The sequence below is a fragment of the Lissotriton vulgaris genome, chromosome 10, assembly GCF_964263255.1.
Source record: "Lissotriton vulgaris chromosome 10, aLisVul1.2, whole genome shotgun sequence".
In the NCBI taxonomy this organism is placed as follows: Eukaryota; Metazoa; Chordata; class Amphibia; order Caudata; family Salamandridae; genus Lissotriton; species Lissotriton vulgaris.
The window spans coordinates 158,758,253-158,775,526 of record NC_141698.1 but is presented as its reverse complement, the minus strand read 5'-3'; the positions used below and the strand labels follow the sequence as shown (position 1 = coordinate 158,775,526).

The window sequence follows — 17,274 nt, the reverse complement described above, 5'->3', positions numbered from 1 at the left end:
TCATTCTCGGCACTTTCTTAGCATCCCGTATTCCGGGGAAACTGCTCTGGTTGCGGTAAGGTGATTTCATTTTGCTATGCGGGGTTTTAGGGACTAGGAAGCGGCGGGCAATCTTTACGAGGTTAGTGTGACCTGTTCTCGGGCCGTGCAATTAAGGAGGGCAAAAAGGCTAATTTTATACTACTCCAGTGGGGGTAGCACTCTGTTTGTATACGTGGCATATTTTCAGGCATGTGGCATGTTCGGTTTAACGGGTGCGTGTAGTGGGTAAACAGTGGTGCATATTTAACGTCGTGGCGCTGTGCTTAGGTAAATTACTTAATATCATGCGTAGCGGGTGTGTGTCTTTGACAGCCGTGGCCTCAGACATTGTCCCTCGGTAGTATGTATAAGCTATCACTGATTCAGAGTGGGAAGCAGCCTGCTATCGCCCGTCCCTCCCCGCCACCTTTCGGCATTTATTTGTCTTTCGCCCCTTTTCATGGAGGGACAGATGACGTCAGCAGAGGCTCCACTGCCCAATACAAGCCGCCCCCCCCCCCCGTCTTCACAGGAGGCGGGGATGTGGTAACTGCCCAGGGATGGGGCGGTGCACTTTGGTGGGGGTGGGGAGCAGTCTGCTCCACGGGGGCTATGATACGCGGCGCATTTCTTGCATCCGTGGAAAGCACATGCGATCCCCGTGGGATCTGGAGTGCGGGGTATTCTGGTTACATACATTCGGCTACTGTTCGGTCATTCAGTCCTCCTCTCAAAACGTGCTAAAACAGTATTTTATTTTTCGCCATGGTAGTATTTTGTTCGACCTGTCTCTGTTCGTCCTTCTCTTCTTGCTCCCACTCCCCTCTGTCACCTCCTCCTTTTCCTTTGCCTCCTCTGCTCTATGTGTGCTCATTCAGCAGGGGAAGGATAGCTCTGTGACAGTGTTTTGGGATGTCACGTTGGTTATGCTTTGGAATGCGGGGTATTCTGGTTACATACATTCGGCTTCGTGGTAGTGCTGTATTTGTGGCTTGTTTCCTTGGGGGTCCGTTTTCTTGGAGCTTTTCTGTGGTGGGGTTTAGAGGCCCTGTCAGGACTGGAATTGGCCCGGTTATCTTCCCGAGGTCGCGTTTTTTTTTTTTTTTCCCGGCGTGATTGGCCACCAGTTGCAGGGGTCTGCTTTGCCAGGCAAGGAGCGGTCGGGGCTTGGGGATCGTCTACCGCTAGGGGCCACTTGATGCGTTGACCACAAGTATATTTATTGATCAGTATAGTGACTGGGTGCAATATCCTGCCCCTTAGCTGCGCCTGGGAGCTAGGGTTCTCGTTTTCCTGAGCCCCCCCCCCCTTCCCAACAGGAGGAGGGGAGGCGGGGCGAGTTACTTTTCTTCGCTGGTACTTCAAGCGCTGACTACACTTCTCCTTTAAGTGTATCTTGGCAAGTTTAGCGGCAATATCTGAGTTTACACGCAGTCGGGCTGTGTCGGGTTTAGTAGGCACAGTTTATGTATTTTATTTATGCGATCTATATAGCGTGGACTTGACCCGAAGGTGTCAGAGCGTTGCACAATAGGAACAAATCTGATACATGTAAATATTACAGTTGTACTAAATACCAAAGCATACGTCTCATTATGAAGCAACTTGACAAGCAACTTGGCAAGCGCACGTGTAAGAAGAGGGACGCAAACGCTCTTGTTTGTAATTAACGTGCACAGGCAATTCCTACCATAATCCAGGGAATGCTGCAAGTAGGTGGGAGTGTTGAGCACAGGCGTCCAAAGAGCCATTCAGTTGCAAACACTGTCATCTGTTCTGCTCACTTTACCACAGTTCTCGAGTTTATTCTTCCCGTTTGGATTGCTAGGTCTGTTGGCGCAGAATGTTAGCTTTACTTGTTGGTCGCTTTGGGGTTAGGTCTCGCCTGTAGAAAAGATCAACAGGGCAAGGTATGCAGACCTGTTCAAGGATGTCTGTCTACTAATTCGCAGCCTTTATCAGGAGCCAGTTGCCTTTAAAAATAAATAAATAAATAATTAAAAAATAAAAGTTGAGTAGAAGGTCTGCTATAGTTTGAGCACCACGTGGTAATGGCGTCCAGGTACGGCCAATTTGTGGGGCACTAAGGTCTGGTGCAGAGAGTTAATGGCGCCCAGCGCGGCCATTTTGTAGGGACAGATTGGCTTATTGTCCGACTCTATAGTGTATGTCGTTTGTGGGCGGACATTTTGGAAGCACAACGTTTTTAGTATGTGCTTGTTTGGGAACAGTCCGGGGCGGTCTTATGCATAGCAGCCCCTCCGATATTATTGGTTTAAGGGGAATACAGTGCACGTGTTTCCTTTGTTTGCAACTGTTGAGTATTATTTAGGCGCACTCTGCTTAATCCTTGTGTTATCGCGGACAGGAGCTGGAGTCGCTCATGGTCCTGCGCGACTCCGCATTGCGCCTGAACTAGTGGGCCTGCAGGCGCGCTCCGTGGTGGCCGTCGGCAATTCACATGACGCTATGTGCCTTGCGTGAGGTTGCTGTAGAAGAGGCAGCAAGAGAGGTTATAAGAGATCTTAGCCGCGCACGCTAGGTGGAGGTACCTGGCCCCGCTGGAGGTTTGTGTATCAGTTACGGTGCCTTTGATTAGCATAGGTGTTGGATGGACATGGTCGGACTTCTGTACGACGCGGGTTTATTACTTTGTGGGGTATTATTGAGCGGGCGCGGCCTTTTATCGGCATTCCGTTAGGTGTGTGTTTTAGTTTGTTGCCCTGGCCAGTGACGAGACTCTATTATTGTAGGCAGTATGACAGGTACTGAGGAGGAACCTCGTTTCTTCAATGCAGTAGCTCCAGGAGGTTATGGGGAATTATGTTTACTTCCGGAATGTTCTTCAAGCCATTCTACCTCCTCCCCACGTAGAAGGTGCTCTGGGGTACACCTCATGTCAGATTGCGCCAGCATGTCTCGCAATTTAGGTACAGGGGTGACAGACTCCGGTTTTCTAGTATGGCGGGCATTAGTGCGGTGCTAACACGCGGGAGGATGCCTTACGCATCTTTGCGATATTCCATATTAGAGGCCCCCTTCCCCAAGTAACATTGGGTATATAGGGAACTTATGTCACCTGCATACGAATTGGAGTATCTTGTGGAGACTAAGATGACTATGGCTTGATTTTAATTATGCTACACTAGGGGTAGCAAAAGGTACGTTACAGGAAGTAAGGTGGCGTGAATACTAGTTACAGAAGCTTTCTAGGTTTAGGTAGGGAGCTTTCTGGATTGCTTGAAAGGCAGTCAATCTCAGGCACTTAGAGTTCCGTAGGCCATGGTGGCACGTGGCCAAGTACGGGAAGCATAAATCCATGTTACAGATGGAGCATTATTTATGTTTCAAGAGATAAGTGTTGTGTATATGTTACATAAGGGTACCTAACGCAGGTAGAAAGCTATTCTGTACTAGATGGCCGACTCAGAGCACATGAACACACTGGTAAGACACTTCCTGGATCAAGGGGATTATCGCTAGCCTTATGTATGCTTCCCCTTCTTTTATTAGAGGGCATAATTGTATTTGGTTGAGGTCATTTTGGAGGCCTGGGGTGAGGTGTTCTGGGTAGAATGGTAAGGGGTGAACAATTTTACTCACTCCTATGTGCATTTGTCATCTTGACTGCGCATTTTATTAGGGCAAGCTTGCTTGTCTTCCTCCTTCCCCATGCAAAGGGCAGCTTCTTGGCATGCTCATTTCGGTGTCCTGCACGCTAATTCCATGCAGGTGTATAGAAGGGCATAACATACCTTTACATGTCATTTTTTGTAATTTCCCCAAACCAGGAAGGAGTGCATTCAGGGCACAACACACATGCAGTAGTATTTTAGGTTACCCTTGGTAGATACTTAGCCGGGGGCCCCGGGTTTGGATCAGCTTTGTATTCGATACAGTCCAGCTGTTGGGATCTAATTTGACTTCATACAGTCCAGCTCTTTCACGCCCTCTTAGGGAAGAGTTACTGACAGGCCCGGGCATATCTCCTGCTATTTCAGAAGGTGGTTCCATCTTTATGCAGGGACAGGTTACGTGTTTGCTATATGTTTTCGCAGCAGCTCACTATTAGTAATGGAATGATTGGGTGCCTCTTCCAACTGGCAGTTGGAGGTTCAGTTTTGCAGGCATCTCCCTTGCTGGGACTGTACATGTTCTTTGTACAGGACCTGGTGCGTAAGTAAGGGACCAGGAGTTGCGAGCGAGTTACCATGTCGCTTTCTTATATTGCTGGTTACGGGCTGTTCTCAGGGATCTTCTCTCTATTCTAGAAACGCACAGTCTTCGTCTTCATGGTCAATCTCTTGCCTTGCTGGGTGGCCTGCTGGGCGAGGAGCACGATCTAGGGAACAATACACTGGGGTCCAGTGATTGGGTTTCTGGGTCAGCACGTCCAGGATTTAGTGTAACTGTTTTCCAATTGCATGACAATGGGAACAAGTACACAGGCTCCACCCGTAGTATACAGTCAAGGCCTTAAAGTTTGGGAATAAAAGGGTGTGCTTGTTGCACTTAAGTATTGGGGTTATACTCAGGGATACATTGGCGTGTGATATCATGCACAAGGAGGGACAGACTATGTTTAGGTATCCCCTGACAGGGCTCGCAGGAGGGCATCACTTTAATAGTGTAACTGGTGGAATTGTCTATGAAGCTATGTTGGGTTTTGAGCAAACATTGTGGAACCTGTTCACTTGATGTACAATAATACACCGGTACTCACTAAAGTATAACTATGTTATGCTTCCTGTCATAGCAAGTCACCTCCGGCAAAAGGAGGAGGGGTGCCCTTTCTAATCTCCTCGCCACTTGGTCACGGGGTACTCACTGGTCATACTGGTAAATGTCTAACCCAGCTAGGGAGAAAGTTTAGGCTGGACTTCTTCATGGTGGAGACGGCCCACCGATGCTACTTTCTACAACAAGATAACGGCTTTTGAGCCAGGGTGGGGGTTGCTGGTACAATGCACCATCCCTTAATGATCGCTAAGTAGCACTGCTGGGCTTTCGGATATGTCCACTACAACAGGCACGGAGTAAGTCAATACCATGGGTGGCCTTTGCCGATGAAATAGCGTGTTGTGATTCCTGGGGCCCAGTATAATTCGACTCTTGCTGGCACGTTTCTGGCCAGATAGGGTTATGACAGGAGGACCTGCATTTCTCTTGGCAAGAGTTGCTGGTAGGGCCCAGAGGTGGGCAAGTAGCAAAAACAGTCTATTGAACGGCAAGGGTTTACACGGGGTCGAGGGCCCTCGGTTAGGTACTCTGGTGAGCATTCGATCACAGACAGTAGTTAAATGGTTGTTCAGGTGGAACCCGTGTAGCTCTGAAAAATGGTGGCCAGTTCATGAGGGACTATGCGAGAAAGCTTTATTGGGGCCTCTTAAGCTTGTGCACTAAGCAGCATCGACCATGTCAACAGATGGGCTGTTGGGAGTGTAGTGCTCCTTTTGTAAGAAATTTAGGGAGGCTATGGCGTAGCAGCCTTTTCCAGGCAATGTTCAGCGCTTCACCTGAATAGATGGTTAGCACTACATTTTAGATGGGCCTGCATGAGCCACACAGATAACCCATACTTCCTGGCCCACGCCAAGACACTCATTTAGTGGGACCACAGCATTGCCAGTTTGCGATTCTCCGGCTAATTGCCACTTGGTTGATGCATTGTCTATTTGCTCAGAATTTTGGGCCTGCATTAGCCACACATACCTCCCCCAGCCTGATTCCAGGTCATCCTATATAATGTTGAGGTAATCTACAACAGTCCAAGGAGGTGTAGGCAAGGTAATAGTGCTGAACAGGTTGGGAATCGCCAGGTATTGTCCCGTACGACTGGTGGGAACTTATCTTGCGCGGCGCCCGCCGGGGGAAGGTTACCTGCTGATTCATGCAGATGAAACCCCTGACTAAGTACCAGCTGCGGCGCGTCATGGACGCTTGCTTAGAATTGGCTGGCTACAACAGACAGGGAAAAAGGTTTGTACCCATTCATTTAGGAGAAGTGCTGCGACTACAGCTTTTTAGGCAGGGCTGCCAGTGGCAAATATAAAGCAGGTGGGGCGCTGGGAGTCCAGCTGTTACAAACGGTACATACGCTCATGAGCGGGTGACACAAGACTGGTTGGCGGGCATTGAGTAGCGTGCAGCGTGTATTTCAGCAACTATTGGACGGGGGTGAATCTCCACCAGACTTGCTAATTGTGCATTTGGGAGGCGAGGAATTGGTCCCATTGGAGCGCAGGGCCCTGCTGCAGTTAATGAGGGCACGCTGAGCGATTTGAGCAATCTGTTGGGGCCGTGCGAAGTATGGTGGTCTGAGATCACGCCTAGACTGCATTGGAAGGGCGCTAGATCAGGGGGGGTCATCCAAACTTCCCGCAAACGAGTGAACAGTGCCATGCGCAAATTCACAGAGCAGAGGGGATTCAGCGTCATAAGACAGTTTGTTGCACACCAAATGTAGGGGTTGTTTTGATGAGGATGGCGTCCATCTATCAGAAGTAGGGATAGCCATTTTCCTGCTGGACCTATCTGAAGCGATGGGGGCAGCGGGTGGTAAATAGAGGAAAGATAAAGGTTGGGGGGACTCTCGGACGGCGGCTGCCGCGCCGAGAGCCTTGGCGGAGTTACAGGGCGATCCAATACAGGAAGGTACAGAAGGGTACCCTCTACAGGAGCACCGGAAGGGTGCGTGAGCGATATATCCCCCAGGGAGATCCACAGTAAAAGGATCCTGGGGGACTGACGGCGCCCCGTTAGTCCTTCGGGCGGTTGTGTACCTGAGCAACCGGGGGTTGCCAACGCTCTGCCCCCCAAGGGGGGGGGTTTGAGTAAATGGGCGAACGAGAGGTTCGCCGGGGGTAGGGGTTAGACCTTCCCCCCCCAAACTGATAACGCCCCTAAGGTTTAACACCGCGGGGGTTATAGCTCGGTCAGGTGGGCGGGTCGCGAGGGGCGGCCTGCTCTGGATCGCCCGTAAGTTAACCCAACATGTTGGCATAATGTATATGCTAATAAAACTGCAACAACTTTCTCCATCAACTTGTGTGGTGTCCGTTATTGTGGGATGGGGGGTTGTGTGTAAGCCGGTACGGGCCGATATTGGCACTATGACAGGCTGCCCCGGGACACCAAAGGTGGCTACCTGCGAGGGCGGCCATCCTTAGTGCCATAGGATGGCACGGACCCTGAGCGGTCTAGTGGTTGGCTGACGCGGTGGTCAGCCAGTGGTCAACCTGGGATTCCCCCCACGCGTGAGGACATTTGCGGTCCTGGGGGAGAGTGGGGGAGGGCTATATAGCCCGGGGGCGAGGGTCAGGCGTCCTCTTTTGTTCCTGTGCAGCGGCGCGTAGACCCTCGCCCCCCACCTCTGGAGAATCCCGCAGCGCGGACCCGGACTGCCCGGCGTTCTTTTCCCTCCCATCCGCTTACCCTGCTCTTGGGCAGATCGGGGTGGGGGGGGCTACTACTAATGAATTGTTTTTGTGTTGCAGGCGGAGTTACAGGGCGATCCAATACAGGAAGGTACAGAAGGGTACCCTCTACAGGAGCACCGGAAGGGTGCGTGAGCGATATATCCCCCAGGGAGATCCACAGTAAAAGGATCCTGGGGGACTGACAGCGCCCCGTTAGTCCTTCGGGCGGTTGTGTACCTGAGCAACCGGGGGTTGCCAACGCTCTGCCCCCCGAGGGGGGGGGTTTGAGTAAATGGGTGAACGAGAGGTTCGCCGGGGGTAGGGGTTAGACCTTCCCCCCCCAAACTGATAACGCCCCTAAGGTTTAACACCGCGGGGGTTATAGCTCGGTCAGGTGTGCGGGTTGCGAGGGGCGGCCTGCTCTGGATCGCCCGTAAGTTAACCCAACATGTTGGCATAATGTATATGCTAATAAAACTGCAACAACTTTCTCCATCAACTTGTGTGGTGTCCGTTATTGTGGGATGGGGGGGTTGTGTGTAAGCCGGTACGGGCCGTTATTGGCACTAATACCACTCTACTCCACTCAACTCCACTTTACACCAATTTATTTCACTCTATTCTTTGGTCACTCTAGTCCACTCTCCTCTACACCACTCTACGCCACACCATTAACTTTTAGCAATGCTGAACCATAGACTATGCTATACAACATGGCTAAAACATTGGCAAAGCCAATAGCTCTCGCATAATCAAGACCTAATGCCTTTTCCAATGCTAGTGTAAGACTAGTTTCAAAGCTAAATAATACTTTCATAATGTAAAATGGTTTCCAGAAGTGCATAAGAAACTCCAGCCAAGGCTTCATCCTTTTATATTTTAGGCTCCAGGCTAGAGAGGCAGTCTTCCTTTCAGTGAAATGAGAACAGAGGATCAAAGCGGCAAAAACCGAGGCTGAGTTTTGGGCTTTTCTCAAAAAGTCACTACAAAAAACAAAAACATACATTCACATATCAATGTGTGTAGAGCAGGTCACCCTTAATGTTATACCTCAATTGAGGATGAACATTTGGGGCTTGATTCTCATATACATTTAAAAATATCTACACTGGTCAGATTCTTCTTATATTTAGATGTAGATTTTAGATTTCTAGGATTCACCATGCCTTTCGGGATTATACCTGGAAACCTACAAAAGTTGTAGATTTCCATAAGTACTCCAGGAGTACTCCCATGAAGCCTTTGTGAATTCTAATTTCGATTCATGCAAAGTTAATTCCGCATGCATAATTACACTATGCGTAACAACGCATTCTAAAAGTGCATTTGTACCAGCTTAATTGCTCATTTATTTTTTTCCACAAGAAAACATTTTTCCTGCTGGCAAGACCTCAAAAATTGTGTGGATATTTCCTGATGATTGTCATCCCCAGAAGGGGTTTACTATTGCCCAGAGCCAGACCGGGAACCAGCCCGGGCAAATTGTGAGGGACCAATCACCATACTGTATAGACAGAGGGGTCCCAGCTACTACAAGTGCGATCTGCAGGGATTATCCATCCAAGAGTTTGTTTTTAAATAAAAATAGGAGAGAAAATAGTGCATTTTACAACACATTTTTCATTGTACACTGCCATTTTCACCATCTCCTTCTCACCTCGCAGTTATTTACTTTTCCCCCTAGTCCGCCTAGTAAGCTGAGCACCTTTTCATGTGCAGGAATACATCTTTAAAACTCTCTCTCTGATGACACTTGATGCATTCTTCCAGACCAGGATAATTATTCAATGTGATAATACATCATCATTGATATTTATTGGCTCTGTGAAAGAGCGAGGAACGCTTATTCAAATCAGGAACCATTGGCTTGATCAATCCTATCTCATCACCTGCCAGTGAAGGTGGAGAAACTGATTACCAAAATATTTGACTTATTCTAAAAAAAACTCGTTTTTTGGGTGGCATGTGTTACTGATTACCACTGCTATTGCATCTAGTCCTCGCTGACAATATCAATTGCCAGATGCACTGTCTGCACATATAACATGTCAATGCTCTAAAGAGATGTTCCAGATATACCACCTACAGTTCTTCATGTAAAGCACTGTCTGGGGAACCCTGGAGGTCTATTGACCAAGCAGCATCTTCTGCTCCAAGGAGTCATCCTCATTTTTATGTGCCTTCCATCTCTGTCCCTAAGTAGTTTATTTAATTTTTTTAAATGGTAGCGACTGGGCTTTGAAATTATTAGTAATGCTGGCTTAGTGGGCTTATGAATATCTGTGAGGGTGGGAGTCTCAGGTGCCCCTAATCACTTTCTGCAGGGTCACCCCAATCACTTTGTTTCACACCGCTGCAAATAGCACACATCCGCTTGTTCAAAATTACACTATTGTAATCTAAAAAGCATGAGTGCCTCAAATGAAATTGTGCCAGGGTCTCTGGATGGCCCCCCAAATGATAAATCCCATCAATTTACATGGGCCAAGCACCATCAGGCATGCACACACACAGACACACACACAAAATCACTCACTACATGGTGGGCGGGTGCCCACACTTGCACACAAACACAGACCTTTAAAACATTGTTTACATACCTTCTCCGCTGCCAACTTGCATGGGTCCCAAACTGGCTCACTGCTCCTTCACCAGGCAGCTCCTTGCAATAATATTTCCTGTGACTTTTGAGTTGACCTTTGGATGACGACACACGTGACGTTGGGTGCGTTGTTATGCTGTAGCTTCTTATAAAATGCAGCTTTCCCCACTGAATTGATTTGCAGGGCAGGGCCAGTGCTGACGAGCACACTGTAGGTGTGTGTCACCGGTCCTCCCGTAGAGCGTTGAAATAAACGGTAGTACCTGGTGACTGGAGAGAAAGATGGCCTCCACCATGGGCGGGCAAGAATCAGACTCTAGGACACCAGCCCACTGGGGGTTTGCCCGGTGCAACTTATAGCCTGTCCAGCCCTGCTCATGGCAGGAGTGAAACTCTAACCATTCCATGAGTGATAATGGGTTAAACAAGCATTAGAAATGCAATAGGTCTCGCAGCATTAGAGTTAGTGCTTTTAGAATTGTTAATGGTTTTTTTTGTAAATCTTTAGCATGAGGTTGAGGGTGAGTGAGGGTGAGGGTGAGTGAGGGTGAGTGAGGGTGAGTGAGGGTGAGTGAGGGTGAGGGTGAGGGTGAGTGAGGGTGGGTGAGTGTGAGTGTGAGTGAGGGTGAGTGGGGGTGAGTGTGGGTGAGTGTGGGTGAGTGTGGGTGAGGGTGAGGGATTGAGGGTGAGGGGTTGAGGGTGAGTGAGGGTGAGGGGTTGAGGGTGAGGGAGGGTGAGGGGTTGAGGGTGAGTGAGGGTGAGGAGTTGAGGGTGAATGAGGGTGAGGGAGGGTGAGGGGTTGAGGGTGAGGGGTTGAGGGTGAGTGGGGGTGAGTGAGGGTGAGGGGTTGAGGGTGAGTGAGGGTGAAGGTGAGTGAGGGTGAAGGTGAGTGAGGGTGAGGGTGAGTGAGGGTGGGTGAGGGTGAGTGTGGGTGAGTGTGGGTGAGTGAGGGTGAGGGATTGAGGGTGAGGGGTTGAGGGTGGGTGAGGGGTTGAGGGTGAGTGAGGGTGAGTGAGGGTGAGGGGTTGAGGGTGAGGGGTTGAGGGTGAGTGGGGGTGAGTGGGGGTGAGGGGTTGAGGGTGGGTGAGGGGTTGAGGGTGAGTGAGGATGAGGGGTTGAGGGTGGGTGAGGGTGAGTGAGGGTGAGTGTGAGTGAGGGTGAGTGAGGGTGAGTGAAGGTGGGTGAGGGTGAGGGGTTGAGGGTGAGGCGTTGAGGGTGAGTGAGGGTGAGGGGTTTAGGGTGAGTGAAGGTGAGGGTGAGTGAGGGTGAGTGAAGGTGAGGGTGAGGGTGAGTGAGGGTGAGGGGTTGAGGGTGAGTGAGGGTGAGTGAGGGTGAGGGGTTGAGGGTGAGTGAGGATGAGTGAGAGTGAGGGTGAGTGAGGGGTTGAGGGTGAGGGGTTGAGGGTGAGTGAGGGTGAGGGGTTGAGGGTGAGTGAGGGTGAGGGGTTGAGGGTGAGTGAGGGTGAGGTGTTGAGGGTGAGTGAGGGTGAGGGTGAGGGGTTGAGGGTGAGTGAGGGTGAGGGTAGGTGAGGGGTTGAGGGTGAGTGAGGGTGAGTGAGGGGTTGAGGGTGAGTGAGGGTGAGGGTGAGTGAGGGTGAGGGTGAGTGTGGGTGAGGGTGAGTGTGGGTGAGGGTGAGTGAGGGTGAGGGGTTGAGGGTGAGTGAGGGTGAGTGAGGGTGAGTGTGAGTGAGGGGTTGAGGGTGAGTGAGGGTGAGTGAGGGTGAGTGTGGGTGAGGGTGAGTGAGCTACATCTAATGACTTCAGAGGACTGCTTATAGACTGTTTAAATTACAACCATTGTCGATAGTAAGTACTATTGACCCTGATAACACCCTAATATATGTCCAAAGTCACAGTTTGGTAGGACAGGGCCAGACCAATGTATATGTTTCTATCCCAACAAACACATTTAAGCCACACGGCAGTCTTAGACCTCTATTCATACACACATTCTCCAACACACACGAAAATAGTTACACGCACACACAAACATCCTAACATACATGACTTTGGAATCAGTTAAAAGTACATACACTTGCACACCCACATTGAAGCCCATAGCATAGCAGGACACAGTATGTATAAAATAGATATTTGTGAAAACACTGGCAGATATACACTGTACATAATAAAATATTACAATCTTTAAGTACCGAGTACCTTCGAAACGTGAAGTTATTTCTAAATGCACATGTATACGTGTAATAATGTGCAATTTGATACACTAAACAACCTCCCAATTTACATGAAACATGTTTGGTGCACCTGGTATTTTAACGCTTAATAAGCAGAACATTTAGCCAGCATCCAAAAAAAGAATTACCATCATGAAAATCAAAAACAGGATGACGTGAACTAATAACTTCCAACCATATATATATGCAGAAATGATTAACAAAAGTAAATAATGTGGTAGCAGAGAACTGAACATAATTAGATATCCTAAGGTACAGGATAAAGCACTGTAAACAATATATTTTTAATTAGTGCAAAAAAATTCTGGACCAGCCATGCTTTGACAGCTATAAAACCTATCCCTGCAGATTAACTGAAAAAATCCGCAGCCAGCATGAAAAGCCGTGTATTATTTTAATGTCACACCCCAGAAACATCTCCTCAATAAACACGACTTTTCAAACCCAAATAGACAAGCCTGGGGTAGAAAAACAAACAGCTTGCAGAGATTAAGGCACCTTTTGTGCTTTTGCATGAGCATTTCTTCTCGCAGACTAAATTAAGCGCGTCTGTGCGTTTCATAGGAAGGAACATTTAGCACTGAATGGAAAAAATGTTCTATCACACAAGAAATCCGTGCAGCTGTGCGGAACTTGGTCCAGATGGTAAAAGACTAGAAAGCAGCCGAGTGACAGACAGTAGGCCTTTTCCATTGCGGAGGTCAAGGCCGCAGCCTCGAGGGGTAGCCCTGGGCTTTGCACCGTCCAAGATGGGCGCCCACACCACCAAACATTCTACGTTGACTATTGCAGATGCGGCGACTGTGCACAGTAATATCTCATAGGGTGCTACGGCCATAGAGGCCAGGCCGCGACTGGCTCGCGGACGACTGCGTGTTGAAGCCCTTCTAGGAACCATTGACCAGAGAGACTGCGCGGGTCAAATGGCGCGTGAAAAACAAGGCGCACCCATAGACACTGAAAACACACAACACCAGCTGTCACGGCAGACTGAAACACCCCTCTAACGCACGCTGGTTAATAAAACGAGGCACAACACCGAGGAATATTGACCAGATCACTAATAAGATTGGAGCGCCAATTGATTTTGAACCAAATCAATAGGAGATTAACACAATATTTGTAAAGCAGTGGAATGTGGTGGGGACGTGGCGCAAACAATAAGTGCAGCTAGATCATATACTCAAATACATCCAAGATAGGGTGTTAACGAATAGCGGGTAATTTAACTGAGTGATGCGGCTTCGCACTATGTCCTCAAAGTAAAATGGAGATTAGCAAGCTGGACAATCTGGAGGGTTACTTACATGCCGCTGGTACCAAAAGTGTCTGCCCGCTTCCCTCGATGTGTACACGGGCTTGTCTTGGCCGATTATTTTTAAATAGGTAAGCCAGAGCGCGCCAAACCAGATTGCTCGGTATTTCCGGGTCACGTGATCAGGGCATTCAAGTCTACGCAGTGCCAGACTCTATGGTGCGTGCGTGCTGGTCCAGCAGGCAACACTAGAATGCTGACCCTTAAAAACAAATCAGAAGGCGCTTCGTGAAATCGGCGACACAATAATCTTCGGCACAATAGTAAAAGCAAGCACCAGTAGAGGCGTGTTTGGAAACCGAAGACTGGGTAAGGGGAGAGATGCATGGATTGGAGAGATGCAGGCTGTACTATGCAGCCCCATTAACGATCCCGCCCAAGCAACCATTTTGTATTTATTTACCTGGACAGCCGCAGTGGCGGACTGGGGAACGCTCGCGATATTTACAGGCAGCGCTACTGGATATGGAGCCTGCGTGTAGAAATAATTGGAAACAAGGCTAGCGGCAGGCAGGCAGGGGAGGAGAGGAGGAGGGGGGAGGAGAGTAGGGGAGGCACGGCCTAGCGGCCGTGCAATCAAGTAGTGAGGGGGCGGAGCTGGGGGAGGCTGTGGAAGAGAGTAGGCAAGGCAGGCGGCTGGAGGCATGTGCACGCGCATTTAAGCTCAATGCGCATGCGCATTGAGCTTAAATTTCTCGTGCACTGCAAGGAATCGCCACGATTCCTTGCAGTGTGGATAAAGAGCGGATAAGTGCCAATACTCTCGCCTTGCTCGATGCGCATGGGCATCGACAGGCGAGACCTAAAAAAGGTGTGTGAACCCACATAAACTCATTGGTTTATGGATGTGCAAAGTCTTTCTAGTGTGTCATGAAATGCCCACTCGTAACCACTAGAAGAGTTAACATCAGGTAAGATTACAAAAGGGTAATATTCTCTGTAAGTAACTATTTTTAAAAGTGTAAAATCTCGTTTTGTGAATAGCACCAGTAAATTTGCACTCGTAATCATATGATATTTGCTCGTCTAAATCCAAATAGCTGTGCCGAATTGGCCATTTGATGTCTGAATGGTCCTCGGGGGAATCCAAATTTACCTACAGCGATCTAGTCCACTTCTAGTTGTTAAACTTTTTAAAGGAAAATCTGGTTAACAAATTTGATATATGTGTTTGTTCAGTGAACATGTCCTTATTATGTTCCCTGTTTAGCCATGAATAACGTTCACATGCACCTCTTTTCCACCTTTATTTTGTTTTTTACCCCTATCAATAAATAGTTCCCAAATCCAGTTTTACAGATTGCCTCGAAGATTCCAGGAGCTGCGTTTACAGATGAGGTTATGTCTGCATTGTTCGATGCGGTTAGTGACTACAGCCCCCGTGCTAATATCTCTGATCAGAGGCCCGGTGAGTACTGTACTTATATCTGGATCCTGACACAATGCCAAACGCATAATAGCAGCCATTTTGAAACATCTGCTGCCTATGAATCTCTGCTCTTTTGTTGTGCTTTGCTTCAACAACTATCTTTAAAAATCTTTCATATCAAAAGGGCCACTGCAAATAAGCGATTCTGTTGCCACACATTTTCCATATAATTCTGGAGTTGCCACATAATCCCTCATCTGCTGCATAATTTGCAGATTTTGATCAAACAAAAATGTAGCTTCTAGCACAAACGGATTAAAAATTACTAAAAACGAGGCAACAGGAGTTTACGCAAAGTGGAATGCCCTTCGCAAAAGTTGACTGGTCACCTTTTTCCTGTATTTGACTGTTAAACCGGTACTAATAATGTGAAACCGTTGTCCAGGCAGGGTTAATATGTGTATAAATTACAAAATAATGAAGGAATACTATCACAAACTGTGCAGCATTATGCCACATAATTTGCCTTTCCTTGCCACATAATTCAGTCATGGCTGACTCATAATGTTGTCCTCCCCTGTCACATAATTGCAGTGGCTCTGCATATCAGACACTATTTGAACAATAAAGAAAATAATCTTTAAAAAATACTTAGAACAAATTGCGGCTGGTAATTCTTTTTACAGCTATTTTGGGACCTAAAAGTCAGTAGAACATTATGGGTTGATGGATGGCCATGTTTAATATAAGCCAATTATAATGCCTCAAATCAGATTCCATTTCATTGTAATTCAGCTAGTAAAAGAATAGAATGGGATTCTCTTGGATTTCTTTGAGTCTGCAATCCAAGGTTACCTGGCAGTCAAGATTGATCTGCATATGGTTACTTCTTGTATTTAATGACCCACTGAGCACAGAAATGAATGCTGCTCAGAGCAATTGCCAGTGGTTAAGATTAATGTAAGCATTTTTTCTACTCTACAAGCCAACAATTCACTGCACATAGCTCCGTCTTATAGAAAATCATTTTTGGCGACGGCTCGTTGGTGAAGATGTGGCACAAATTTAGACTTTATGAGTCTCTGGTGCATAATGGCAGACTTAGCATTGATTTTTTTTCATAGAGACACATTTGCACTGCTAGGGTACACTGCAGGTGGTACGAAGTGAGACCTCTGGAATTCTGGTAATTGAATTCATTACATTTTGTATCTAAATTGAAAGGATGCTTCATACCGCCTTGCCTATGCGTAGGAAGGGATCAAACTGAGTTCCCACGTATACAGATTGATTTCGCCTCCCAGTGACTGGCTGGCTATTTCTCTGAATGAAATTCATTTTCAATCATTGTCTTTCCTTAAATGCTCTATTAGCAGCCATTCCAATGGTCACTTACACAGAGAGTGTAACACCCTCGCAAGCATGGCCCAAGCAAGCTAGGTTTTCACTATTTGCCTAATTGGCATTGCTTGTTGCAGTGATGCTAATACTACAATTTGCTAATCGTTTGGTTGCTTCTTGGCAAAGATTGAGTCCCCCTGTTATTTTTGGAGTCATACGATTCCTTATTCTTATGGCTACTGAGTTTGGATTGCCCAATCCACAATTTATACTTCTGCTAGCCTAAGAATAGCAGAGGGAAATTTGCATTAAAAAAATCTGAGGTTTGCAAACAAGGAAGTGAATGCTTTTAACAATGTGCAATTGTCTTTTTAGTTTTTTGTGACTAAGAGGATTTATTACCACTCTTGAATATATCCTGCTTTTCTTCAGAGTAGGTTGTGCTTACCATACTCTCCCCCTGGGGTTTTCAAGGATGAAGCCAGAAAACCAGCATGGCTAGTTCTAGAAATTTATACTGGTCGAAGGAGCATAAGTGACCACCAAACCTATCTGATTTGTGCTCCTTTTGGCCTATCAGATCACAGAGATTTGAGAACCTGCTTTTGAAGTTCTTGAACTATGACACAGTCAGATTGTTTCTATACTGGACAATCAGATTTATGTTTCATTCATATTTTGGCTCTCAGACTGGACTAAGAAACAAGCTACCAAGATAGCGCTGTTGTTTCTATTATTATTATTTAGAAAATAACTTAACAGATTTACACCAAACCACACAATGATTAGATGGATCAAGTCCTTCTTCCTTGCCATGTTTGGCCAAGTCGTTTTTGTTGTGCTCTTGAGAAAAAAGTTTCCGTTGGAAGCAGTTTTGGGATTTCTGCGATAACCTTTGCATTCCTTGGTTGATCAGCATGAAACTGTTAAAAGTTAAAAAGTTGGGTAGATATTTTTTAAATTACAGACAGATTCATCAGGTATTGTCAACTTTATTATTGATCAATTGCCGCT

At 47.4% G+C, this 17,274-nt stretch overlaps 1 protein-coding gene across 1 annotated transcript in view; it reads left to right on the top strand.

The window, feature by feature from the left end:
- OTOA (otoancorin) overlaps positions 1–17,274 on the top strand; it is a 255,133-nt gene that overhangs the window by 139,207 nt on the left and 98,652 nt on the right. Inside the window, exon 16 of the mRNA XM_086939735.1 lies at positions 14,829–14,958. Coding sequence (XP_086795861.1) covers positions 14,829–14,958 — 130 coding nt within the window. The remainder of the gene's footprint in view (positions 1–14,828; positions 14,959–17,274) is intronic.